Here is a 27675-nt window from a genome sequence, read left to right on the forward strand (position 1 = left end):
CGCGGAGCACAGAGAAGCAGTCAGAGCTACAGGCTACAAGGAGGCTAAAAACAGAGTTCATATGATGTTTTTCGAAACAACTTTTTATGTCCGGGCTTCAGGACACTGGGATCACTACAGATGAGCAGTATGGAGATACTTTGTGGATTCAATTTTGTGTTCTTGGACGTTAGTCTGGGGCGCCATCAGCCATTAGGTGTGCTAGCTGCTCCCCCCGCCGATCTCCGCAAGGGATCAGTCAATCAATTTTATTTATAAAGCCCAATATCACAAATCACAATTTGCCTCACAGGGCTTTACAGCATACAACATCCCTCTGTCCTTATGACCCTCGCAGCGGATAAGGAAAAACTCCCCCAAAAAAACCCCTTTAACGGGTAAAAAAAACGGTAGAATGGATGTGAGGACACTAAAACTTCACCAGGGCCTCCGTCGGCATATGGGTGAGTAGATAATGGCTGAACTTTCATTTTTGGATGCACTATCCCTTTAACTATGTCTGTAAGCTACAGAACAACAAAGTAGAAAATAACAATTGACACAATCAATACAGACAATAAAAAGAGACCATTTAACTTCATATTTAATTATGGGAGAAACACAAATCCATCCATCCATCCATCCATCCATCCATCCATCCAGACGTTCGAGCTCCTCACCCTATCTCTAAGGCTGAGCCACCCCACACAAACAAATGCAAATATCAAGGAAAAAATGACCAAATCAAAAATCCCAACACTCCCAGTGTGGTATGACTTGGTTTGTAGCAATATACCAGTTTTAAAGTATACCGTGATATAAAAGTCAACGGTTATCATACCATGTTCATTTGCTTATCTACGACATTGAAAACAAACAAACAAACAAACAAACAAACACACCACTAGACGTTGAATCTCACCTTATTTAAGTTATTTACAGCCCCTACCAGTCAGTAAGGAGCAACCACTATAAATCACTGAAACTCTTGAACATACATACAAATGTGCACACAAAATCTGAGGCTGATTGGTCCAGTAGTTTGCGAGATTAGCTGTGGACACACAGAAACACACACACCCTCAATCACTATACAATTACTGCTTAAAAGAAAGCTTATCTAGAAAATTACTCAGTGTGACTGAGAGGAGAGATGATCAGAGGGGCAGAGTTTTTACCATCATCATTAGGATATGGAGTGAAGAATGGGAAGAGTTTCTCAGTGAAGGAGCAGCCACTAAAGGAGTAGATAAGAGCTGCTGCATCAACGTCATAAAAGGAAACCAGACCCTCCTCATAATCCACAAACACCCCCACCTTCTCAGGCCGAGACTTCAGAGACAGACTGGCATCAGGGCCAGCGAGAGCATAGTACTCCTTTCCATCCCACAAACATATCGTCCAGTAACCATCCTGAGGAGTCAGTGGGATATCTCCTTTCCTGTTGATCGACTCTTTGGCCACTCCTAATACCCAGTAGGTCTTGCCTTTAACCTGAACCTCGAAGTAAAATCTTCCTGATGAGAAACTCTGCTTTGCTAAGACACAGACACAATTATCAAATCTCTCTGGATTGTTTGGGAGATTCTTCATTTCATCACCATGTTTAACTTGTTTTCCATCATCAGACAGGATGAGGTTGGGATGTGCTGTGTCAGGATCAAGTGTCACATCCACTGCAAACTGCTGGATCCTCTTCAGCTTGGCCTTAGCCAGCAGCTTATTCTTCTCTTTACTGAGTGTCTCCTCCAGCTGATTCACAGCTCTCCTCACAGTCCCCTCATATGAAGGTGGACAGATGTTAAATTCTGTCAGATCCTTAGCAGGTGGAGCAGCATTCAGGGATGTGAAGCTTTGGAGGAAGTGGAGGTGGTCTTCAGACTGTAACAGCTGCTCCACCTCAGTGCTCCTCTTCTTCAGCTCAGATATTTCCTGTTCCAGCTCTTTGATGAAGCCTTCAGCCTGTTTCTCTGTCTTTCTCTGCTTCTCTTTGATCGTGTCGATGAGTTCGGCCTGGCTTCTCTCAACAGACTCCTTCAGAGCGGTGAAGACCTGAACACCATCTGCTATCTCTCTGTCTGCACCTCTCTGACTGAGCTTCACTGAGCGTTTGATCTCCTCAATCTTCAGTTGTGTCTTCTGGATCATCTGCTGAATTTCGGCCTCTGTCTTCCCCAGCTCGAGTTTCTTTCCTTCACATTCTTCTTTCAGAGGAACAACATCATGTTTTTTGTGATCCAAAACAGTGCAGAGCATGCACACACACATGTGGTCATCCTTACAGAACAGCTCCAGCTGTTTATCATGCTCTCTACACATCCTGTCTTCCAGGTTCTCCACAGGGTCGATCAGCTGATGTCTTTTAAGGCCTGACATTGTCCGATGAGGCTCCAGGTGAGTCTCACAGTAGGAGACCAGACAAACCAGGCAGGACTTCAGCGCCTTCAGTTTGGTTCCAGTGCAGACGTCACAGGGAACTTCTCCTGGTTTGAAAACTTGTTGCTCTGAGCTGCTGCTGCTGGCTTTCTGTTGAGCTGACTGTCTGAACTGAGCAGCCATCTCAGAGATCAAAGTGTTGAGCTGCAGCTCAGGTTTTCGGTAGAAAAGCTTTTTACAGTTGGGACACTGATAGGGGATATTAATATCCCAGTGTTTAGTGATGCAGGTTTTACAGAAGTTGTGTCCACATGGTATGGTGACTGGGTCAGTGAACACATCCAGACAGACGGAGCACAGGAACTGATCTTCAGTCAGCAGACAGCTGGCAGCAGCCATGTCTACACTCTGAGGACAAAAGTAAAAGTGTGATAAAGCAAGACAGCAAAAACAAAGTTGCTAGGTTAACTGAAATATCAGGAAGTAATGTAAAATTATTTCATCATTAGTTCATTATTAGTTCTTTGAAAGCACAAAAACAATAGAACTTCCTGTCTGGGTCGAGCTGAAGTTTTGTGTTAATGTTGTTTGTTACAACACAGTAAATATTATCAGCTGTACTCACCGGTGTTTGGTAGAGATTGCGTTGTTGAGAGACCCTGGATTAAATGTGTCTTGTCTGGACTGCAGGTCTGCTGTCACTCAGATGAATGTTTAGTGTCATTTTAGGAATGTGTTATCTGAATACTTCCAGTGTTGCTCCTCCTCCTTCGGCTTTGCAGGTGAGTTTTTGTTACCTTTCAGGTTTGACTTCATTAGTGACATAGTTTTAGCACAAGCCTCCTTTTTTAAGTTTGATGTTTATTTTTTTTATATTGGAGTCAGTAGCATGCTCTAAACCAGGGGTGTCAAACAAACAGCCCGTGGGCCCACTAAAGGGTCCAATCTGGCCCACTAGATGACACCTGAGATTGATGCACTAATGAAGGCTGAGAGGTGTCAGGTTTAAACAGTGAGGAGATACTTAATGTAAAATGCTGCCTCAGAAGCTTTTCACCAGAACACAGCTCTCTGAAATATCACTGAGTTCTTCCTGCGGTTAGATTTAAACATACTGAACATTGTGCGAAATATTGTCAACCAGCAGCACCAGTACAAAAGAATCTGTTCAAGACTACCAGACGTGAGTGAATTACATTTAAAGTCAATGTAAAGATAAGATTAGATACGAATTCCTACCGGGTGGCCCGATGGACCCAATGGATGCAAATTAAGCGGGCAGCGCAATTTCATGTCATACGCTTATTCATTAGAGTTGAAAAATCTGAACTTCAGCAACCGATTTGCACTGTGATAGCCAATCAGCAATGAAGTCCTCTGGGAACGTATGATGCTGAGGACGTACCGATGGAAATTCATTCAGCGATTCTGCGATTCAGCAATTTCACAAGTTATTTGCGCAGATAAAGTGAGTCAACACACAAACTATTCTAGTGTTCACGCAACACGAAAATTCACATCACGTTTGGTCACATTGTGTTGGCATCGATACAGGCAATAGATGGCACCAGAGGGCGGAGTCAAAAGTTTCACACAACAACAAACAAGGTGACGGTGGAGGAGGTCATGATAATGCACCTTTAAACTGAGGCAGCGTTGTCGACGGTGGTGGTCTGTGGGGTCATTAAATATATTCTGACATGTGGATTCTCTCCACTAAATTATCAATTTGTTCTGTTCCCCCATTTCTAAGATTTCTTTGTCGTCTCCTATGGTCGTATCTCGCTTGAACTACACAACACTGCCTCCACGATCTCTCCACGATCTGTCTCCATGACAGAAGGCTCCATCTAGCTCCGTCTTTAACGTTGAGCATAAATGAGCCCTTAGTCCCATCTCTAGTCTTTACAGTTAGTAAGCAAGTCAACAACTGAAATGAGTCTGACACCCCTGATCTAAACAACAAAACAAAAGAGCTCAACCTGACATAGAAGAACGTACTGTATCTTGTTGGGAATAGAATGATTTTATGTGTTTTACTATAAGTTGTGTTTCACTATATAAGTTTTAGATGTGTGAACAATGAGAATACTGAGATGATTTCAGCTGATCTGAATGTGTTTGCTTTGCAGAAGTGGAGAAGTACAGGAGAGGAAGAGACATGAAGTCTGAGGAGCACATATCGCAATGCTTAGATAATTAGTTTCATATATGGTAAAAAGAATAGAAAGTGATGAACAGATAGTAAGGTACAGCACGTGTAGGGAGTTGTGTTGTTCTCTTGTCTTTCAAAACAGGAACCACGCCCCCACCGCCAGCGGGATGGAGTCAGATTAACACGAGGCAGGGGCGTGGTGTGGTGAAGGAGGAAGTGGAACTGCCAATGAGAAGAGGACAACGCCTTGCGTGCACAATGACACTCTGTTACGCTCAAATATACTGGGTCAGGGGAAGGACAGGAGGTCAGACTTCGTGAACTGACACACCTTTGTTGTTCGTCAGGGACGTGAAGTTGAGACCCAGAGCTCTGTAATTTTATTCTTTTACTGCTTAATAAACTACATTAACTGAGACCGAATATCTTCTCCTATTGCTTCATTAAAGAACACGCAGGACTGAGCTCACACATAGCACATTAGAGAGTAGGATGACTCTTAGTCCAACAATCTGTAGATCAGTGGATTAAAACACTCCCTTCACAGTCTCTCTTTAAACCCACAATAATCTCAACATCAGGTCAATGTCAAACTTTAGTTTTCACATCACATGTAACCCATGGAATGAGTGGCACAAAGACACAAATAGTATTTATGTGAAGCTTTATTTATATATTGCTTTTTAAAACACCCAGACATAAACAGAATGAATCAGTCATAAATCAAATAAAAATAAAATACAATATAGAGCACAGCACATTGACAGACAGAAAAAAATGAAAACAAAAACACAGCACATGAGGAAGCTCTATAGAACGGCTTAAAACAGTCCAAAGACTGGACTGGAGAGGATTGTTCCAGAGGGTTGGGTCTAAAACTGCAAATACAGGAACAACTGGTTTTGCAGCTGGAGCAGGGGATGGTTAAAAGATCTGCCCATCGCAGTGGTCCAGAAGTAGAGTTACTCAGTGGGGTTCCTGTATCTTTAGGGTTGTGGTTCTTATTGATTACAGGTTTTGTACAGAAAGCTGCAGTCAATTAACCTGTTGTTTGGGCCCCGATCATACAGACAGTGTTTTGCAGGTTGAAAAACACACTGACTCTACCCTTCCTGTGTGATCAATCTAAACTTTATTTATTCATTTATTTTCACAGTAATTGCTAGCTAGTAACTAAAATGTTGAGGCAGAGGGTACTTGCTGTAGCTCTGGTTGAGGGTGGGAGGCTATCAGCAAATAGTTTGTTTGGCACAGGGAAATGGAGATCTGTGGGGGTAGATAAAAAACAGGGTGGCTAACGGGGAGTACCACCAGTTGGTCCAGGAGCTTGACCTCCATGATGGATGTTTCAAGTACCGCACTTCGGAAGCTCTAGCGAAAGTTCAGTCAGGAAGACAATACTTTTCATGCTCAAGCTCTACGTTCTTTCTCACCCTGCCATTCACTCCTTGCATGCATGCTCACTTACTATCTCTGGGTGTCATTGTCTGGGTCTGTCAGTTGAGTCATCAGCTGATTCACAATCAACCAACAGCACAGCGACACACCTTCTCTGTCAGCCTATCATCTTGATGGCCGAAGCTATCATACAAGGTGCCCTCAGTTTTTAACACGCTCACACACCAATGGAACAGCCATCAGGAGCAATTTGGGGTTCAGTATCTTGCTCCAGGATACTCTGACACACAGCCGGGGACTAAACCGCTGTTTTTCTGATTAGTGGACGACCCGCTCTACCTTCTGAGCCAAGACCCTAAAAAGTTAGTGCTCCAGAGAAATCCAATATTCCCCTTAATACCTCCACAGTGTCTGATGAGGTGGACATGATAACCCTTAATACACATAACTTTATTCATCCCTACAACAGGAAATACTTTTTCCCTAACCTGATATGAAGTGTATGCTGCACATGTGAGCATTTTTGATGATGGCCTCCGTCCAGTCCTTTGGTCTTATCACATTTAACTATAGTTGTCTTTGTTTTCGTTGCCGGGCAGTGGCGGCTGGTTTTGAGCCATGACTCCTTCTATTCTGGCTCCCAATAACACAACAAGACTACATTTTTAGACTCCTATGTAGCCTACAGCCCGACTCGTGTTTTTCCTCCAGCTAATAAAATGACGCCTTTGTGACATCGGCCCGAAAAGGGTCTTTATGGACAGTATATACACCCGCCAAAGTGGTTAGAAAGAGTGACTCTGTTACACTGACCATTTCTACCTGCATTTGTTAGGTAATAATGTCAAGCCCTGGTTGAAGTAGTGAATGACAATGTAAAATATTAAAGAAAAACATTTACAGGAAAAAAGGAAAAAAACCCACATTGATCAGAATCTACAATAAAAGCAATGGATACACTTTATGTCAACAATAAATTAACATTAATTATATGGAATGATAGTGAATCTTGCTGAGGAAAAAATCTTTATGGTTGTTCTACTCAGTGTCATTGACAGGAGAGATGATCACAGGGGCAGAGTTCTTACCATCACTGGAAGCACCAGGACTGAAGAATGGATAAAGTTTCTCAGTGAAGCAGCAGCCGGTAAATGAGTAGATAAGAGCTGTAGCATCTACGTCATAAAAGGAAACCACACCCTCCTCATAGTCCACAAACACCCCCACCTTCTCAGGCCGAGACTTCAGAGAGAGATGGACATCAGGGTCAGCACGAGCTTTATACTCATTTACATTTCTTAAAGATATCGTCCAGTAACCTTTCTGAGGAATCTGTATGATTTTTCCCTTCCTCTTGATCGACTCTCTGGCCACTCCTAAATCCCAGTCAGTCTTTCCTTTAACCTGAACCTCAAAATAAAATCTCCCTGAAGAGAAACTCTGCTCTGCTAAGACACAAAAACAAATATCAAATCTCTCAGGATTGTTTGGGACATCTGTCCATTCATCATCATCATGTACTTGTTTTCCATCAACAGAAACAATGAGCCAGCTTTGTGCTGTATCAGGATCTAGTGTCACATCCACTGCATACTGCTGGACCCTCTTCAGCTCGGCAAAAAGCAGGTTAGTCATCTCCTCATTAAGTATCTCCTCCAGCTGATTCACAGCTCTCCTCACTGTCCCCTCAAATGAAGGTGGATGGTCACTGACTTCTGTCCAGTCCGTGGTGGGTGGAGTAATGTTAAGGGGAAGGGAGCTTTGGATGAGGTGGAGGTGGGCTTCAGAGTGTGAGAGCTGCTCCAACTCAGCGCTTCTCTTCTTCAGCTCAGAGATTTCCTGTTCCAGCTCTTTAATGAAGCCTTCAGCCTGTTCCTCTGTCTTTTTCTGCTTCTCTTTGATCGTGTTGATGAGCTTGTTCAGGCTTCTCTCAACAGACTCCTTCAGAGCGGTGAAGACCTGAACACCATCTGCTATCTCTCTGTCTGCACCTTCCTTACTGAGCTCTACTGAGCGTTTGATCTCCTCAATCTTCAGTTGTCTCGTCTGGATCATCTGCTGAGTTTCTGCCTTTGTCTTCTCCAGCTCTGCCTTCTTTCCTTCATATTCTTCTTTCAGAAGAACAACAACATATTTCTTGTGGTCTAAAACCATCCAGAGCACCAAGACAAACATCAGACACACCAGGAAGAACACCAAGGCCTTCAGTTTGGTTCCTGAGTAGACTTCACACGGAACTTCTTTTGGTTTCTGTTGAGCTGACTGTCTGTACCGAGCAGCCATCTCGGAAAACAAAGTGTTGACATGCAGCTCAGGTCTTGTGTTGAAAGCCTTATTACAATTCGGACACTGACTTGGGACCTTAATATCCCAGTGTTCAGTGATGCAGGTTTTACAGAAGTTGTGTCCACATGGTATGGTGACTGGATCAGTGAACACTTCCAGACAGATGGAGCACAGGAACTGATCTTCAGTCAGCAGACAGCTGGCAGCAGCCATGTCTACACTCTGAGGACAAAAAGTGTGAAAAAAACAAAACTGTAATCACATATCATTTGATTACTTGGTTTAAAAAAAAGGCGAAACATTTATAATTCAAATTTAATATTTCTTCATTTCTTACCATTTAATGTGATACATTTAGCCAGTATTTTTGCTTTGTAATTTGTCTTATTGAAACATCTGAGAGAGTAGAGCAAAACAATAATCCCCTTCTCCGTCCAAATACCTTTAGTGTCAGAGAGTCAACTTGAACAAAGAGGAGGAAGAGGAGGCACACACGGCCACAGCCCCCATGGCCACAGATGGACAAGACTTTCCTAGGATGTCTACATCTATGACCCCTGTCATCTTACTCCACCCTAATGCACAAATTTATTTGAATGGATGTCTTACAGCCAATCACAGTGTTCCACAACATCTAAAGTGGACTGCAGTAGAGCTAGGGCTGTGACGGTATGTATTTTTTCTCACAGCGGTGACAGAGAAACCCTGAAGCTGGCATTTCAGCACGTGCATTTAAAATAAACATTAATTCAAAAAACGAGAGTCCGTTTTAGTCGTTTTAGAAGAGGTCTGATACATGAACTACAGTGTGTTTACGTCCTGCGCGGAGGGATACACCGGTGAGCAACAGCTGCAGCTGGCTCTGGGACAGGTATGCTAGGTCACTCTGTAAAAGCAAACAAAGACACGACACGGACGATATTACTCACTCGACTGAAAGCTGTCCATCAGCTCCTGCAGGCCTGGGCGTTTTTTCCAGTTTAACTTAGTGATTGCTGCAAAGTTTTCACTCCTTGTGATGCACTCTCTGTGGCGGTTTATCTCCTGATGATATATCTCCCCAACGATGGTAGCACCGAATCCCATTCTGTGCAGCAAAATGATTCCACCTCCGTAGGAATATGTTAGCTAGCCCCGCAGCTATACCACCAGTCCTGCCCTGACCTCCGTCTCCCCTCAGCCCGTTGCTGCTCCACCGCTCCGAAGGATTCAGCCTCTCTTCTCGCCCGCTCAGCATCCAACACCTGGGAGTTCCTCATCTGTGTAATCCGGCTCAAACAGGTATGGCACTGGGTCTGTGTCCGCTACAAGAAACTCCTCAAAATCGCGTTGAAAGTCGTTGACTGCAGCTACTACAGTCTGGAGTAGGGCCGTAACGGTACATGTATTTGTGTCAAACCGTTCGGTACACGACTTTCAGTTCGGCACGACCCTGTACTGAATTATTGGGCGCAGGATATTATATTATTTTATTTTATTTTGTTTTATTTTAATTCCATTTTTGCGAGCCGAACCATTTAAAATATCTAGTTCCCCGACGGACATAATCGAGTGACGGACCAAGTCCCGTAAATCTCCGCTTTCACTTTGTGCAGCGCATTCTCGCATTTTGACAACATGGCAAGTGAGCCTGATGAACCTGAAGACCCACCCGCAAACCTTAAGTCCTCTGTTCGGGAACACTTTGGTTTCAGGGTAAAATACGAAGATGGAAATAAACAAGTTGACAAGACAAAAGCAGTGTGCCGACACTGCAGAACAGTGGTCGGGTATGTACTTGGAAACACGTCTAACATGCTAACGCATCTAAAGCGACACCACCCGAGTTTGAACGTTAACCGGCATAACTAGAAAAAGCAATCTGGTGCAAACTACGATATCGTTGTCGTTTAAAAAGAAAGAGCGTTTCCCTGACCATCGCGCTAAAGAAATAACCAACGCCATTGGAGCTGAGTAAAACTGTTTAAGCTGCACTTTAGATATAAGCATGTTTTGTTTACTGCACTTTAACAAAGTGGGAAAGCCAAGTAAGTTCCTAGTAAAACTGAATCTGAGCAGGCTTTAAAGCTGACCAGCTGCACTATACTTTTTATTTTAATTGAGTAAAACTGTTAAAGCAGAAATTTATATTTATATTTTTCACTTTTAGAATTCTATTTTCATTCAAACTGTGAAAAAGCAGGATTTTATATATATTTGTTTCATTCAAAAATTGTGTAAAAAGAGTTAACTGCTGTGGTGGTATGTTTTAATAAGGTTACCAATAAGTAAAAGATATTTAATAGTTGTCTATTTTTTTCATTACTGTACCGAAAAAAAACGACCCGTGACTTGTGTACTGAGGTACGTACCGAACCGAAATTTTTGTGTACCATTACACCCCTAGTCTGGAGATATCGCTAGGTTAAATAAACAGCTGAGTTTTGTTTACAAGCTACGTCTGTGCCTGCTCACCGGTGTATCCCTCCGCGGATCACAGCGCAGGACGTACTGACCCCAATGCTAACCGCTGAGACCCAGCCACTGGATGTACAGACACAAAAAGGATATCCATCATGTTGTCTCAATATGAAAATGATAGCAAAAGGGCATAACTCCTAAATTGTATTCTTTTAACATTTGGCTTGGGAACCAGATCCGCCACCATGATGAATCAGCTTTTTATTTTTTATTTTTTTTGTACGGTGATGACCTCTTCACCGCGGTAGGCATCACGTGACCGCGGTATTGCGGTGATGCGGTTTTTGTCACAGCCCTAAGTAGAGCCACACCCCATTTTGACAAACATGGCCATCAGTGAGGCAAGGAGACCCATTTTAATCTATTAGGGGCCGTACACATGCTGCGTTTTTTTGCCCCGCTTAAATTCATTATTTTTAATGTAAATGCGTGGCAAACACCAGAGCGACACCAGAGCAGTGCACACCTGAAGCCAAATTTGGTAATGTTACCTTTGTAAAATGTTGCTGTTGCTGAGGAAAGCTCTGCTAACCGCTAGGCTAATTTATACAATGTAAAATGCCATAGGTTTGTGCTAAAAACATTAGCATGTTGTATTTGTGGGGAAACTGTGTCCAGATAAAGACAAGTGTTCGTCTGTGAATGCTGCGAGTTATAGTGAAGCTGATTTGTGTACTTTTATTTGAGATTGTCGCTATAAAGCCAACTAGTGTTCTGGAGGTGTAACTGCAGAGTGACACATCATACAAGCATACATGTAACCACGGTAACACATATGCACATCAGTGAGGGTATTTTTCCTGTTTAAAAAGCTGTTAAAACTGCCACCATTACATTAATCTCTGTGTACTGTCTGTTCACTGAATGCATTAAAAAGTGTGACAGTGATCCCACAGTATCAAGCCCTGAATCATTACTGTACAAGACACCTTCTTCTCTTCCTGTCTCTGTTAGATATTATTCAGAACATGTGATTGTTTTGCAGTCTAATAATAGCCTCCTAATAATGCTCACAGTCAGTTATTACTCTATGAGCTCTTTGTGAAACCAGACAACATGAATATAAAAACTTTAGAGGCATCAAAGTGCTGCTGCATAAACTTCACTGAGTCACCAGAATTTGATTTTTCCTGATGATGCAGGATGACAAACACCAGAACTGTCCAATCAGCATGTTACCTGTCAGTCGTTATTATTTCATGTTTACTCATCTTGGTTCGTTTTAAGTGTGAACAGGAACAGAACCAAAACTAAAATACAACAGTGGATCATGTGATCCCTCTGCTGCGGACCAGATGAACTTAACTACAGGTGTGCGAGCAGCCTGGTCTCGGTAGGTTTTTGCAGACATAACTTATCATGACTTTTTTCTTTGTTATTGGTTCTGACATGAACTAAATCATGACCAAATGTTTAGGGAGTGCATTTTGTCTCAGTGTACTCACCTGTGTGTGTTTGTTGTTGTGGAGAAAAAACAGCTGGATTCAGTTGAATGTTTCTGTAGAGAGAAATACAGACATTCGTCGACTGCAGCGCTGCTTTCACTCAGTTTCAGTTTCGTTTCATGTGACGTTGCAGCTCTGCTCTTCACTGTAGCTCCTCCTCCTCCTCCCAGTGCACAAGAAGAAAACGTTTCACACTCCAATCAACGTGTGTTATAGTGAATAAAGTTTCACTGATCGCTGTTGTTTTAAACAGCCCACCTTTCTAAACTCAACAAAACGTCACATGATGCTGTCAAGATGTGGTTTACAATCCTGTGAGGAGCAAGAGATTGAGTTGGGTTGCACACCTGCTGCTCCTGTCACTGATGGTACTCTTGTGCGCATGTGCGTCACTGGTAGCAGGTAATTATTATCACCTGCGCACCTGTTTATCAGTTAACAGAGAGGAGACTCTTATTATGTGTTGACAGCTGCCCCTTGTGTCCAGCTCAGCTACAATACAACAGAGCATCTCATTAGATAGGCCTCTTTCTTTCTTTCTTTCTTTCTAAATAAATAAATAAATAAATAGATAACTAAATAAAAGGAATATGTTAGATAAATACAATGACATTCTCTACAACTGTCATTTCAGATACCCACATCGTCATCTTAGATAGTCAGAATAAACATCGTAGATATCTGCAATTGCATTCTTACTGGGAATAATTCCACTTTTAGATATCTACAATCCAGTTGTTCTAGTCATGGTTTAATTTTAGATATTAAAAAAATCCAGATATCCATAATGCAATTATGAATATCCAAAATATTATTTTTAATTTTGAGTAGTATAAATGTCATTTTGGATATCCACAATTAGCATTATGACAGGAAAATGCAAATGCACATATCTACAATTAAAATCATGACTAGTAACAATTGGATTATAAAATGTTCACTCCGACTATCTAAATCACATTGTGGATATCTGAAATGACAATAAATAAATAAATAAAATAATAATAAGGAGGATGATGGTGATGATCATAGAATAATAATGATAATAGTTATTATTATAATAAACTTTATTCATAGAGCACCTTTAATACAAGAAATGCAGCATACAAGTGTTTTACAATAAGGGCAGTATGAGCACTGAGTGCTTCACATGAAAACAGACATAATGGACATAAAACAGACAAACCAGGCATCTCAATATAAAAGGACATTTAAAACAGTTTAAAACATGGATGAACTGATTAATAAAATCATAGAGTTGTAAAACTATAGTTCATAAATGATTTTAAAAGAGTTGCAGCAGCGTGAAACATAAATTTAGTTCAGTTTAGTTTATTTGGTTTATAAGAGGACAGCGTGCAATGACATTAATCATTTAAGAGAAATCAAAAACATAGTTACACCAGATTAAGCAAAACAGTAATTTCCATCCGTAGTCCTAAACATAACAAGTAGACACAATAAATAGGAATAAAATTCAAGATGCAGTGCAGACTGCAGTTAATCCATGTGCCTGACATAACAGAAGCAGCTGCATAGAACAAAATACGTGCATGCATGATTAAAAAAATGTCAAAGTGTAGATATTTGAAAATGTAGTTTGTAGAAATTTAGTTTAAGTTTATGAACTCCTGTATTCATGTCGTTAGTTTCATTATCAGACTGTTGATCATGGGATTATGAGGCAGTGGGCCCCTGGGCAGAGATATGCAAAAGGCCCCACCATGTCTCCAACACAGGAGCATGGCACACAGACTTTATGGTTGTTTAGCCTCTTTCTTTGTTGTTTTTGTCTCTTTAGCCCCGTTTCCACCAAACACTTTCACTATAGTACCTTTGGAACCAACAGTAACCCTAAAGACCTAGACCCTTGCATTTCCACTGCAAACAGTGCTCTTAAATGTGTCGCTCACTGCTCCGTCCAGCACTCACTGTATTTCCTCATTACCGGTGACACAGTCTGCACCTCGTGCACAGGAATGACTCTCCGCCATGCTTTTTTTTTTCTCTGAGTGAGGATTAGAATACAGTATGTGCAGTTCACATAAACTGGCAAAAAATGATTTATATAAATGCTCATTACTAAAAGTGTGTGTCATATAAAAACTAAAGTGATGGTCAAAGCTGTCACGGTGAAATTTAAGGTGTGCTGATGGATTCACGTCATCAACTCATGCATTGAGTAACATTACAAGTAAACATTCCACCTTAAAAGTTGCCGGCAGTCGGCCCAGTGAATGAAGTTATTTTTTCTCAGACTCCAGCTGCTGTGAGAGGCAGCAAAACATCCTTTCATTTTACAGTTACAGTTTACTAATAAAACTCTCCACAGTATGAACAGTGGTTACGTGAGCTTCAAAACCAGCCACAACTCAGCCCTGAGCAGAGTCACTGTCCTCTACTGACCAATCAGACTGCAGTGTTCACAGCTCCACCTTTTAGTACCACATCTGTGTGCTAGGTACCCCAACAGAGGGGGGACCAAACACGGGGACGGTACAGAACGGTTCCATTGGTACCATCCACAGCTTTTCACTGTGGAAACAGAAAAAAAGCGTACTGAACTAAACTGAGCCGTACTGCTTAGTGGAAACGAGGCTTTTATAGTCATTATGATTCTTTACGTCTCTTTGTGGTCATTTTTGTGGGTGGACATTTTGTTTTACCTTTTGGGGTTGTCTTGCCCTTTTTTATTTTGTGTCTTTTTGCAGTTCCTTTGCATCTCTTTGTGGTCTTTTTGTGTCTCCTGGTAGGCCTGTTCAGTGACCTATCCGTGCTGGTGATAGTTATTTATGAAGGGCATGTGTCAAGCTGCAGTTTGTTATGAACTAGACCAGAGGGCTGGTGTAAATTTATCAAGTGGTAACCTACACAGCTGAAAAATGAAGCTGATGCAGAAGCAGAAAACTGCAGTTCCTCTAATGGCCACTTGAGGTTGACTCCAGAAGTGAGTCGATCCCCATAGACCCCCATGTTAAAATGCCCAACTTTACAGCAGAAATAAACATGTTTACAGCCTGGTACAAAAAACAGTTTTGGTCTCTATAGCTAATTTCAACATTCCTGAAACTGTACAGGAGGTGAATTTTTTATATAACTGACCCATTTACATTTTATTAAGGTTTAAAGTGGATGTTAAAATGGTTGTTCTATTCAGTGATGGACAGCAGAGATGATCAGAGGGGCAGCGTTTTTACCACCATAATTAAGACTGGGACGGAGGAATGGGTAGAGATGCTCACCGAAGGAGCAACTAGTAAAGGAGTAGATGAGAGTTGCAGAATAAACGTCATAAAAGGAGACCAGACCCTCCTCATAATCCACAAATACCCCCACCTTCTTAGGCCGAGATTTCAGAGAGAGACTGACATCAGGGCCAGCTTGAGCTTTATACTCATTTTCATTCCTCAAAGATATCGTCCAGTAACCTTTCTGAGGGCTCACTGTGATGTATCCTTTCCTTTTGATCGACTCTTTGGCCACTCCTAAAGTCCACTCAGTCTTCCCTTCAACCTGAACCTCGAAGTAAAATCTTCCTGACGAGAAACTCTGCTTTGCTAAAACATTAACACAAGAATCAAATCTCTTTGGGTTGTCTGGGAGAGTCACCTGTACACCACCATCATGTACTTGTTTTTTTATCATCAGACAGGATGAGGTTGGGATGTGCTGTGTCAGGGTCAAGTGTCACATTCACGGCATACTGCTGGACCCTCTTCAGCTCGGATCCAACAAGCAACTGATTCAGAGCTCTCCTCACAGTCCCCTCATATGATGGTGGACAGACATTGACTTCTGTCCAGTCTTTCACTGGTAGAGCAGTGCCCAGGGACAGAGGGTTTTGGAGGAGAAAGTGGTTCTCAGACTTTAAGAGCTGCTGCTGCACCTTAGCGCTTCTCTTCCGCAGCTCAAAGACTTCCTGTTCCAGCTCTTCGATGAAGCCTTCAGCCTGTTCCTCTGTCTTTCTCTGCTTCTCTTTGATTGTGTCCATGAGCTCGGCCTGGCTTCTCTCAACAGACTCCTTCAGAGCGGTGAAGACCTGAACACCATCTGCTGTCTCTCTGTCTGCATCTTCTTTACTGAGCTCCACTGAGTGTTTGATCTCCTCAATCTTCAGTTGTCTACTCTGGATCATCTGCTGAATTTCCACCTCTTGTTCTTTCAGACGACTAACTATCTTGTAGTCTACAACCAGCACAAGTATTAAACACATCAGAAACACCAAGCAGAAGATCAGAGCCTTCAGTGCGGGTCCTAAATTGATGTGAAGAGGAGCTTCTCCTTCTTGTTTTAACTGGGCAGCCATCTCAGAGATGAAACTTTTGACTTGAAGTGTGGACTAAAAAACAAGACAATTACAACATTCTTGATTAGTCATAAAGACATCATGTGATGTTAACTGGAACATCAGGAAGCCACTTTGAATCATTTATTTTGCCATTCCATTTAAAAGCATGACATAAAAACAATAAAACATCCTGTCTGAGTCGAGCTTAAGTTTTTTGTTGATGTTGGTTAAAACACAATAAATATTTTCGACTGTACTCACCGGTGTTTGCAGAGATTCAGCTGTGTTCTTATGAAAAGCCTTATTAAGTCAACTTTTCTTTCAGAGAAGCAGAGAATCTTGTCTCAGTGTTGCTCTGCCTCCTTCTGCTCTGTGAGGTTTTGTTGCTTTTCAGGTTTAACCTGATGAGTGACGTTCTTTTGCACAAGGTGAATCTAGTCTGGAGCAACACATTGAGTACTTTTAATGGCACAGTGTGGTTACTTGAATCTTTTTTTTAAACTTATTTCTATTGTCATTATACTGGAGAGGCTTTAACAGTCAAACAACAAAACAAGAGGTCAATTTAACACATGCACGTACTGCATCTGTTGATCGGTGGGCTAAAATACTCCTTGTCATATCTCTCTTCAAACCCACAACAATCTCAAAATTAATTCACTGTTAAACTTTATTTACCTTTTCACATCACATGTAACCCATTACTCTTTGGAGCCCTTGTAGCTTTCATGTTTTTGTTATTGACTTAAAAACTGACCCAGATTTCATACAGAAGACTGAAATGAATAAACTTGTTTAAATGCAGCCATCTGCTGTCAGACACACTTAAAATGTACAAAAACTGAAATGGCTTTAAAGAAAATTGAAATATATACAGCAGAGGGCTTCAGTTTCTGCCTCAAAAACAAAATTTAACCAAAGAAAACTCTCCTGTAAACCTTAAACTGCAGAATGTAAGACATATGATTTTTCCGAACATGCTCCATTGATTTTAAGATCCTTTTATTGGTTTGAAAAGCTCTTAATGGTCTTAGTCCTACCTATTTGTCAGATTTGCTTTTATTGTATGAACCCTCTAGAACCCTCAGGTCTTCTGTTAGAGGCCTTTTAACCATCCCCAATGTTAGAACAAAAACCCATGTTGAGGCTGCTGTCTACATTAAAACAGAGTGAACATGAAATAAACAATGAATCACCTCATTATTCATTCATTAATTCATTTTCTGTAACCGCTTATCCTGTGAGGGGTCATGGGGGGGCTGGAGCCTATCCCAGCTGACATTGGGTGAGAGGCAGGGTTCACCCTGGACAGGTCACCAGACTATCACAGGGCTGACACATAGAGACAGACAACCATTCACACTCACATTCACACCTACGGACAATTTAGAGTCACCAATTAACCTGCATGTGTTTGGACTGTGGGAGGAAGCTGGAGCACCTGGAGGAAACCCACGCTGACACGGGGAGAACATGCTAACTCTGCACAGAAGGGCTCCCCCACCCTGGGTTCGAACCAGGAACCCTCAAAATACTAACACATGAACATCAGTAGAGTCCAAATTGACACACCCAGAGAAAAAATGGTTAAATAATTTTTATTAAATCAGAGTCTTTAAATGTGCACATATTTGCCAGATGTCTCCAAAATTAACTACTGCAGTGCTGTCCATCATGCAGTCCTCCACGTTATCCACAGGAATTAACAAGAAACTAAAGGTAGACCCAAAGTATACCTGCTGCAGTAACAGTGGACTCACTTAACACTGCCATCTTGTGGCCAAAATTAGAAACAGTAGTTGTAACTCTTGCAGCCTCCATCAGACCTATTGAACATATCTCTTACCTAACAAAAACAATTCTTACACTTAAAGGTTCAGTGTGTAAAATTAAGGGGGGATTTGGTGACCTATTGTGGTAAGAACTGCAGATTGCAACCAGCTGAAAGTGCTTTTTGTTTAGCAGGTTTTAATTGAGAGCTAAATTTTCCACAGAGGTCTCTTCCTCTCCTGAATAAACAGACCAGGTGATTTAATCTGGTAAAAACACTGAATGAAGTGATTATGATATGATTTAATAGTCTTGAAGGCAGGTAATGCAGTTATACTTCAATTAGACTACAATGGATAATACAGATCAATGTGGTAAAATTGGTGTGTTATAAGTACTAAATAACATTGTGATGCATCAAAGAAATATTGACAAAAAATAGAAATTATCTGGAAAAAAAAACAATGTATCCACTTTACATCCCCAGTATATATACATTTATCACGTTAAATGTTAATGAATCTGTCAAAGGGTTGTTCTACTCAGTGTGACTGACAGGAGAGATGATCATCGGGGCATAGTTTTTATTCATAAATGGGAACGATTTGAAGACAAAATTACAAGGACTGAAGAATGGGTAGAGTTTCTCAGTGAAGCAGCAGCCAGTAAAGGAGTAGATGAGAGCTGCAGAATTAACGTCATAAAAGGAGACCAGACCCTCCTCATAATCCACAAACACTCCCACCTTCTCAGGCTGAGACTTCAGAGAGAGACTGACATCAGGGCCAGCTTGAGCGTAGTACTGAATCTCATTCAACAAAGATATCGTCCAGTAACCTTTCTGAGGACTCAGCATGATTTCTCCCTTCCTCTTGATCGACTCTCTGGCCACTCCTAAATCCCAGTCAGTCTTTCTTTTAACCTGAACCTCAAAGTAAAATCTTCCTGAGGAGAAACTCTGCTTTGCTAGGACATTAAAACAAGTATCAAATCTCTTAGGATTTTTTGGGGGACTCTTCAACACATCACCATGTTTAACTTGTTTCCCATCCTCAGACAAGATGAGATCTGGATGTGCTGTATCAGGATCAAGTGTCACATCCACTGCATACTGCTGGATCCTCTTCAGCTCAGCTTTAAACAGGTCTGTTATCACTTCATGAAGTGTCTCCTCCAGCTGATTCAGAGCTCTCCTCACTGTCCCCTTAAATGTAGTTGGTCGAACATTGACATCTGTCCAGTTCTTGGTGGGTGGAGCAGTGTTCCGGAGCGTGTAGCTTTGGAGGAAGTGGAGGTGGTCTTCAGAGTGTGAGAGCTGCTCCACCTCAGCGCTTCTCTTCTTCAGCTCAGAGATTTCCTGTTCCAGCTCTTTAATGAAGCCTTCAGCCTGTTTCTCTGTCTTTCTCTGCTTCTCTTTGATCGTGTCCATGAGCTCGGCCTGGCTTCTCTCAACAGACTCCTTCAGAGCGGTGAAGACCTGAACACCATCTGCTATCTCTCTGTCTGCATCTTCTTTACTGAGCTCCACTGAGTGTTTGATCTCCTCAATCTTCAGTTGTCTATTCTGGATCATCTGCTGAGTTTCAGCCTCTGTCTTCCCCAGCTCAGCCTTCTTTCCTTCATATTCTTCCTTCAGAGGAACAACATCATGTTTCTTGTGGGCTGAAACAGTGCAGAGCATGCAGACACACAACTGGTCGGTCTTACAGAACAGCTCCAGCTGTTTATTGTGCTTCGTACACATCCTGCCTTCCAGGTTCTCCAAAGGGTCAATGAGCTGATGTGTTTTCAGGCCTGACATCGTCAGATGAGGCTCCAGGTGAGTCTCACAGGGAACTTCTGGTTTGGAAACTTGTTGCTCTGAGCTGCTGCTGCTGGCTTTCTGTTGAGCTGACTGTCTGAACTGAGCAGCCATCTCAGAGATCAAAGTGTTGACCTGCAGCTCAGGTTTTGTGTTGAAAAGCTTTTTACAGTTGGGACACTGACACTGGACATTAATATCCCAGTGTTCTGTGATGCAGGTTTTACAGAAGTTGTGTCCACATGGTATGGTGACTGGATCAGTGAACACATCCAGACAAATGGAGCACAGAAACTGATCTTCAGTCAGCAGACAGCTGGCAGCAGCCATATCGACACTCTGAGGACAAAAAGTGTGAGAAAACAAAAATGTGATTACATATCTTTTGATCAATGGTTTCATAAAATTAAACTAAGATCAGTGGAGTGTATTCATTCTGTTGTTAAATTGCACCTGAGGGCCAAACTTACTGAGAAAATGGTGCAACACAAATATGAGCTGTGGCTGTCTATGAGTTTGCGGCTGCAATCTGCATGAGTTCAGCCCGTGATTGACTAAGACAGCTCATTATGTGGTCAAGGACTATGCTGTCTGTGAAAGACAGAGACCTCAGAAATGGAGTTCAGCAGTGGTATTTCTACGAGATCACCAGGCTCAGATTAATCATGTTAACATGAGGATTTTCATTCCAAAACACGTACTTTGGCAGTCAAGGCAAAATTTACTATTTCTCAAAATATTACTCAAAGTAGGACTAACACCTTGTAGATGTCTGCATTTGCAAAGCAGTCAAGTTGCACTTGCAGTTTACATCCATATCTGTGAAAACAAGGATGCTTCACTCACATCTTCAGCGCGGCAGCACAGAAGATCTACACAATCAGCACAGTTTCAAGATTAGAGTCAACAGTTCGGTGTCTGACCAAATGTCTCCCCTTCTGTTCCTGAGATAAGACGTTGAGTAATGGCCAGAAAAGAGTTATGATGTCACAGTGAAGTTGACCTTTGACCTTTTGGATATAAAATGTCATCACTTCATTGTTTTATCCTGTTAGACATTTGTGTGAAATATTGTCATATTTAGCGCATGAATTCTTGAGTTATGGCCAATGATGTTTTGTGAGGTCATAGTGACCTTGACCTTTGACCTTCAACCACCATATTCTAATCAGTTCATTTGACTTTGTGCCAAATTTGAGGAAATTCTCTCATAGCCTTCTTGAGATACTGTATCGCGTTCAAGAGAATGTGACAGATGCAAGGTCACAATGACCTTTGACTTTTGACCATAAAAATGTAATCAGTCAATCGCTGCAGTTAAAGGATTACAGAACAACAGCAATATGAGTTTTTTTGTCCTGTTGAATTTAAAATGTGAATCTACAAAGTAATCAGCATCTCAAGCTGTTAGATAGATGTAGTGGAGTAAAAAGTATGATATTTCCCTATTAAAAAGTAGTACGCCTCCAAAAACATAAATCTTAAAGTCTGGCAATCTGATTTTTTGTACTTTTGTATTTCAATAAATGTACTTTGTTAATTCCTGTCCCTGCCAATCTGTTCTGACTGACCATTTCAGTTTCTATCTGTTTCACACACTACAGTCTGTGATCCATCATAGTAAGTAACCCCTCTGCACTTCCCTTCTGCTCTTCAAAGTGTTGAGCACCTTTTCTCTGTCTCAAACGTTTCTCATGGATTATATCAGAAGGAGGAAAATAAGCAGCAGCAGTAGATTAACATGTGTCTCTGTGATTCTCCTTTTTAAGGGTAGCTAAAGTTCAATACTTTCCAACAAAAGTCTTCTTAAGTTAAAATTAAGTTTCTGATTTTAGAATAACCTCAAAAACTATAAAACACACACTAAAAAACTTGTCAATCACATCAGACTGAGCACCAGTCAGATTTAGATTTCGTAGTTCTCCTGTATTTGTGTAATCTGCTTCACCATCAGACTGATTTATTCAGAGCATGTCCTCATGTAGCCACAGGCTGCAGTTTGTTATGAACTCCACTAGAGGGCGACCTCAGATCTCACTTATTCTTGACACACTGGGAGCACTGGTTTTGTGCTCATATCAGCTGAACACAACACAACAACAACAACTCAAACCTGATCTGGTCATTAGAAACACCATCAGATATTTTTCAGCTTTGATATACAAAAGAAAAAACTTCATCAGACACAATTAACACTTAATTTTGCATTTGTTTATTTACAATGAGAAAAGAAAATGACTTTCGTCTGATTCATAAACTGCTCTTCAGTCATTTGAGCAACACTTCTTATACAGTCTATGATTATATGTCTATTGAACATGATTATGTCTTTTATTCATGATTACATTATTTTCTGATCATTTAATATTGTTGAAGGCAGATAATGTAGTTATTAGTATAAATCAGACTTCATTGGATAATATGTATTAATGTGGTAAAATTGGTGTGTTATAGTATCAAGTTACAACGTAGTACATCAAAGAAATATTAACAGATATGTAGGTAACATCTGAGAAAAAAAAGCATCCACCCTACATCCCGAGTATATATATATATATATATATATATATACACTCACTGGCCGCTTTATTAGGTACACCTTCTAGTACTGGGTTGGACCCCTTTTGCCTTCAGAACTGCCTTAATTCTTGGTGTCACAGATTCATCAAGGTGCTGGAAACATTCCTCAGAGACTTTGGTCCATATTGACATGATGACATCACACAGCTGCTGCAGATTTGTCGGCTGCACGTCCATGATGAGAATCTCCCGTTCCACCACATCCCAAAGGTGCTCTATTGGACTGAGATCTGGTGACTGTGGAGGCCATTGGAGTACAGTGAACTCATTGTCATGTTTGAGATGATGTGAGCTTTGTGACATGGTGTGTTATCCTGCTGGAAGTAGCCATCAGAAGATGGGTACACTGTGGTCATAAAGGGATGGACACGGTCAGCAACAATACAGCAGCAATGGCAGCAGAAATCCAGACTCATCAGACCAGGCAACGTTTTTCCAATCTTCTGTATAAAGTGGAGGAAGAATTTACATTTGTGACATTAAATGTTAGTGAATCTGTCTGTTGAAAATCAAATGGTTGTTCTACTCAGTGTGACTGACAGGAGAGATGATCATTGGGGCAGTGTTTTTATCCATATACTGGAAGAATGATCGGTAGATGACATAAGAAGGACAGAAAAGTGGGTAGAGTTTCTCAGTGAAGGAACAGCCAGTAAAAGCATGGATGAGAGCTGCAGAATCAACGTCATAAAAGGAGGCCACACCCTCCTCATAATCCACAAACACTCCCACCTTTTCAGGCTGAGACTTCAGAGAGAGAGTGACTTTAAAATCATCATCCTCAGCACAGTACACATTTTCAGTCCTCTTAGAAATCGTCCAGTAACCATTCTGTGATAACAGTGTGATCTCTCCCTTTCTGTTGACTGACTCTCTGGCCACTCCTAAAGTCCAGTGAATCTTCCCTTTAACCTGAACCTCATAGTAAAATCTTCCTGAGGAGAAACTCTGCTCTGCTAACACAGCAAAAAAAGAATCAAATCTCTCTGGATTGTCTGGGAGATCCTTCTTTATATAACCATGTTTAACTTGTTTTCCATCATCAGAAATGATGAGCCAGCCATGTGCTGTATCAGGATCAAGTGTCACATCCACTGCATACTGCTGGATCCTCTTCAGCTCAGCCTTAAACAGGTTCGTTATCTCTTCATTAAGTGTCTCCTCCAGCTGATTCACAGCTCTCCTCACTGTCCCCTTAAATGTAGTTGGACAGACATTGACTTCTGTCCAGTCCTTGGTGGGTGGAGCAGTGTTCAAGGACAAGAAGCTTCGGAGGAAGTGAAGGTGGTCTTCAGAGTGTGAGAGCTGCTCCACCTCAGCGCTTCTCTTCTTCAGCTCAGAGATTTCCTGTTCCAGTTCTTTAATGAAGCCTTCAGCCTGTTTCTCTGTCTTTCTCTGCTTCTCTTTGATCGTGTCCATGAGCTCGGCCTGGCTTCTCTCAACAGACTCCTTCAGAGCAGTGAAGACCTGAACACCATCTGCTATCTCTCTGTCTGCACCTCTCTGACTGAGATTCACTGAGCGTTTGATCTCCTCAATCTTCAGTTGTCTCTTCTGGATCATCTGCTGAATTTCGGATTCCAGCTCGAGTTTCTTTCCTTCATATCCTTCCTTCAGAGGAACAACATCATGTGTCTTGTGATCCAAAACAGTGCAGAGCATGCAGATGCACATGCGGTCATCCTTACAGAACATTTCCAGAAGTTTATCATGCTCTCTACACATCCTGTCTTCCAGGTTCTCCACAGGGTCGATCAGCTTATGTTTTTTCAGCCGTGACATTTTCAGATGAGGCTCCAGGTGAGTCTCACAGTAGGAGACCAGACACACCAGGCAGGACTTCAGTGCCCTCAGTTTGGTTCCAGTGCAGATGTCACAGAGACCTTCTGCTGGTTTGGAAACTTGTTGCTCTGAGCTGCTGCTGCTGGCTTTCTGTTGAGCTGACTGTCTGAACTGAGCAGCCATCTCAGAGATGAAAGCGTTGACATGAAGCTCTGGTCTTGTGTTGAAAAGCTTTTTACAGTTAGGACACTGACACGGGGCATTAACGTTCCAGTGTTCAGTAATGCAGGTTTTACAGAAGTTGTGTCCACATGGTATGGTGACTGGATCAGTGAACACATCCAGACAGATGGAGCACAGGAACTGATGTTCAGTCAGCAGACAGCTGGCAGCAGCCATATCGACACTCTGAGGACAAAAAGTGTGAGAAAACAAAACTATAATCACATATCTTTTTATTATTTACCTTTTTAAAAAGGCATAACATTTTAAGTGAAGTTAAGGCATTTATTACTACTTAATGTGATGTATTTAGCCAGTATTTGTCTTAACATCTTATCAGTGTTGTCTTCCTCAGAAAACTGTGGAAAACGTCCACACTCGGGACAACATGTTTGGCTCTCTAGTTAGCATGCTGCTCTTGCTCTTCCTTCTCTTCGCTGTGTTTATTGGCAGTGTAGGTGTTATGCCAATTAAAGCAATGAAAGCAAGTTGGCTTCTTTAATCTTATTATTAATAATAAATAATACCGTAAAAATTCAATTAAAAAATGCCCAGGCTCTTTTATTAGCCTGGTGTAGCTACACATTTTGACAAATGAAGGCCTGTCTAAATTAGAGGCCTGGTCCGGTTGCCAAGCAGTTCATTTTTATAGAAGCTGTTTGGATGTAACCAGATTGTTGACACTTAGCAGTTTAGATCGCACATACAAATATAAATGTTGAAACTTTGTCAATACGGAGATGCTACACATAGTTCAATCGGTTGATTTAATCTTATTAAAACCATGAGCACCAGAGAAGACCATAATTCATTCAGATTTACAGGCACAAAAAACTCCCTTCCTCTGAAGCTGTCATAAAGTCAGAATATGTGTCCATTCCTTGATAACCCATTAATTTATTTATATTTCTTTAGTCCACAAGGGTCCATCAATTAAAGGAATCATGTTTTTCATAAAATAATCCAAGTTATGAATATTATTTTATCAGGAGAAAGTGGTGTTGTATCGGGTATGTATGCCAGGTACGTATGCCAGGTGCCGTAAAACAAGTGTCATCACATAACACATACTTATGTGAAAGCCTAATCTTTATACAAGTAATATTCATACTGATTCAGATAAACAAATTATTTTGTAGTATTTCCCATCTTTGCTGAGCAACAGTTTTGTGTAAAAGGAATTAGAGGCCTGTCCCATATAGACACCTGTCCCAAATAAAGGCCTGTTGAGTTCAGTGCAAATAATAGCCCAGACTGCTAATAGAAGTTTTACGGTAATATTAATTTCCATATTCCCACACATCTATCAGCCCAATATATATCGTGCATCCCATTATGAAACAATAATAAACTCATGGGATGTCTTCAGGATTGTGGTGATAACATCCCAGGCTGCTTGTTGTTAATATCAGAATTTAAATCTGCAAATTCATCACTAAATTCAATTTCAAACCCCCCAAAACAAAATGTGATCCCTCCGTTACTGTTGCATCACACATTAAATAATAATACTCTTAGCTTGCTGCTTATAGTATTGTGATTATAGTGAACATATAGAGTCAGATTATCAGATGGACAAAGAGGAGGAAGAGGAGGTACAGAGAGCTTCAGAGAGCAGACAGTCAGACACATATGCAGAAGAAAAGATGGAGGCTGCTGCTCTGGACTGCAGGAAATTATATATAAAATGATTTCCCTCCACAACCGCCACGGCCACCGATGGACCTCAATTATCTCAGGATCTCAGGTTTTGACTTCATACCAGTTGTTGAAAGTAAATATGATCAGCTGTATTGATCCACAAAGACAAACAAAACTAGGCACAACCGCCCTCTCCCTCTCCCTCTGTCTGTCTCTCCCTCTTTTCCCTCTGGATTTCTGTCCATCTCATCATATTTTTTATCATTTCAACTCAGCTCCTCACAACTGACACACAAATGGGCCTTAATGTTCAATAATGAGCCATTTAGTACAATAACATGAACATTTAACTGTGTAAACTGTGATATAGCTGTACATAGATGTGCAACCCCACCCTGACTGATCCAAACTGTTAAACTGATTATAATTTAAGGATTCATACTGTAAACCTTACTTTGGCACTGTTTATATAACCTTTTATATTTAAGGCACTCTTCCCACTTAAGTTCACGCTATTGGCACAGCTGCACAGTAATTACCCTCGGTATAAGCAACGTTTTGTCTGATTTTATCTTAAAACATCAGTTTTATGCCTTCATGAGCTGTACAGGATGAAATCTGTTATACTGTGTATACTGGGCAATCTAACGGGAATCTCAGCTGGGCCGTTAGCTTTTAGCACGACACGTTTATCTGGTATTGTTGTTTTTAATTCTGTGTTTATATGAGCGAGGATTCACTTGATCGATTGTGTCTGTAGGTCAGTGAACTCACCAGTGTGCGTTGTTGAGAAAACCCTCTGGGTTCAGTTGAATGTTTCTTTGGAGAGATATAAAGAGACTTGTCTCGGCTGCAGCTCTGCTTTAGCTCAGAGGAACTTTAAGTTTCATTTCAGGAAATATGACGATGCAGCCCACTGCTGCTCCGCCTCTCAGTGCAGCTCTGAGCTCTGTGAGGGAGCTTTATTGTCTTTTACAGAAAAATCGTTCACATCGTTGAAATGACGAGTGAGTTTTAATTTTTTGTTTCTTCTTCCTGTTTCTACAGTGAAAGTATATGAATTGTAGTTCCAACTCATTGTTAATGAATATGTATATATATATATATTTGGCACCTTATTTTTCTGTTGTTTTTTAATATTTTAATATTTTTTATCTTTTTACATATTTTGCACCTCTCTGTCTGTTTTCCATTTTTTTAATATCTTAGTCTTAGTCTATATCTAAAAATATCTTAGTTTTCTAGGTTTTTAAAAATAAATAAATAAATAAATATTTTGCACCTTACTGTTATCAAATTTTTTTATATATCTTGCGCTTCATTGTCATCTATTTTTTTAATATTTTGCACCTTACTGTTATCTAGGGTTTTTTTTAAAAAAATTTATTTAGCACCTTACTTTTCTCGAGTTGTTCTTTAATATCTTAATATTTAGAACCTTACTGTTTTCTAGTTGTTGTTTTTTATTTATTTATTTATTTTTTACATATTT

At 41.0% G+C, this 27675-nt stretch overlaps 3 protein-coding genes across 7 annotated transcripts; all 3 read right to left on the reverse strand.

Moving 5' to 3' along the window:
* Positions 1-566: 566 nt before the first annotated feature.
* Positions 567-27160, reverse strand: LOC117262585 (E3 ubiquitin-protein ligase TRIM21-like). 5 transcript variants are annotated; one of them, XM_078167646.1, is made up of 2 exons: positions 26958-27160; positions 567-2756 (listed from the first exon to the last, which is right to left on the reverse strand). In XM_078167646.1, the coding sequence occupies exon 2, from the start codon at positions 2752-2754 to the stop codon at positions 1108-1110; it is 1647 nt and encodes a 548-aa protein (XP_078023772.1). In that variant the 5' UTR covers positions 2755-2756; positions 26958-27160; the 3' UTR covers positions 567-1107. The 5 variants fall into 5 exon arrangements, with proteins under 5 accessions (XP_078023772.1, XP_078023771.1, XP_033491490.2 ...); XM_078167645.1 differs by having other exon boundaries at positions 567-2763; XM_033635599.2 differs by lacking the exon at positions 26958-27160 and adding an exon at positions 2981-3141 and having other exon boundaries at positions 567-2763.
* Positions 5158-12451, reverse strand: LOC117262655 (E3 ubiquitin-protein ligase TRIM21-like). The gene is made up of 2 exons (XM_033635712.2): positions 12100-12451; positions 5158-8416 (listed from the first exon to the last, which is right to left on the reverse strand). The coding sequence occupies exon 2, from the start codon at positions 8405-8407 to the stop codon at positions 6947-6949; it is 1461 nt and encodes a 486-aa protein (XP_033491603.2). The 5' UTR covers positions 8408-8416; positions 12100-12451; the 3' UTR covers positions 5158-6946.
* On the reverse strand, positions 13149-16754 carry LOC117261979 (uncharacterized). Its single transcript, XM_078167643.1, has 2 exons — positions 16649-16754; positions 13149-16438 (listed from the first exon to the last, which is right to left on the reverse strand). The coding sequence occupies exon 2, from the start codon at positions 16403-16405 to the stop codon at positions 15722-15724; it is 684 nt and encodes a 227-aa protein (XP_078023769.1). The 5' UTR covers positions 16406-16438; positions 16649-16754; the 3' UTR covers positions 13149-15721.
* Positions 27161-27675: the final 515 nt, after the last annotated feature.

This window comes from Epinephelus lanceolatus, chromosome 5 (assembly GCF_041903045.1).
Source record: "Epinephelus lanceolatus isolate andai-2023 chromosome 5, ASM4190304v1, whole genome shotgun sequence".
Lineage (NCBI taxonomy): Eukaryota > Metazoa > Chordata > Actinopteri > Perciformes > Serranidae > Epinephelus > Epinephelus lanceolatus.

Bases quoted from the DNA above. Each gene is read 5' to 3' on its own strand.
- LOC117262655 (XM_033635712.2), bottom strand. From the start codon at position 8,407: ATGGCTGCTGCCAGCTGTCTGCTGACTGAAGATCAGTTCCTGTGCTCC.
- LOC117261979 (XM_078167643.1), bottom strand. From the start codon at position 16,405: ATGGCTGCCCAGTTAAAACAAGAAGGAGAAGCTCCTCTTCACATCAAT.
- LOC117262585 (XM_078167644.1), bottom strand. From the start codon at position 24,719: ATGGCTGCTGCCAGCTGTCTGCTGACTGAACATCAGTTCCTGTGCTCC.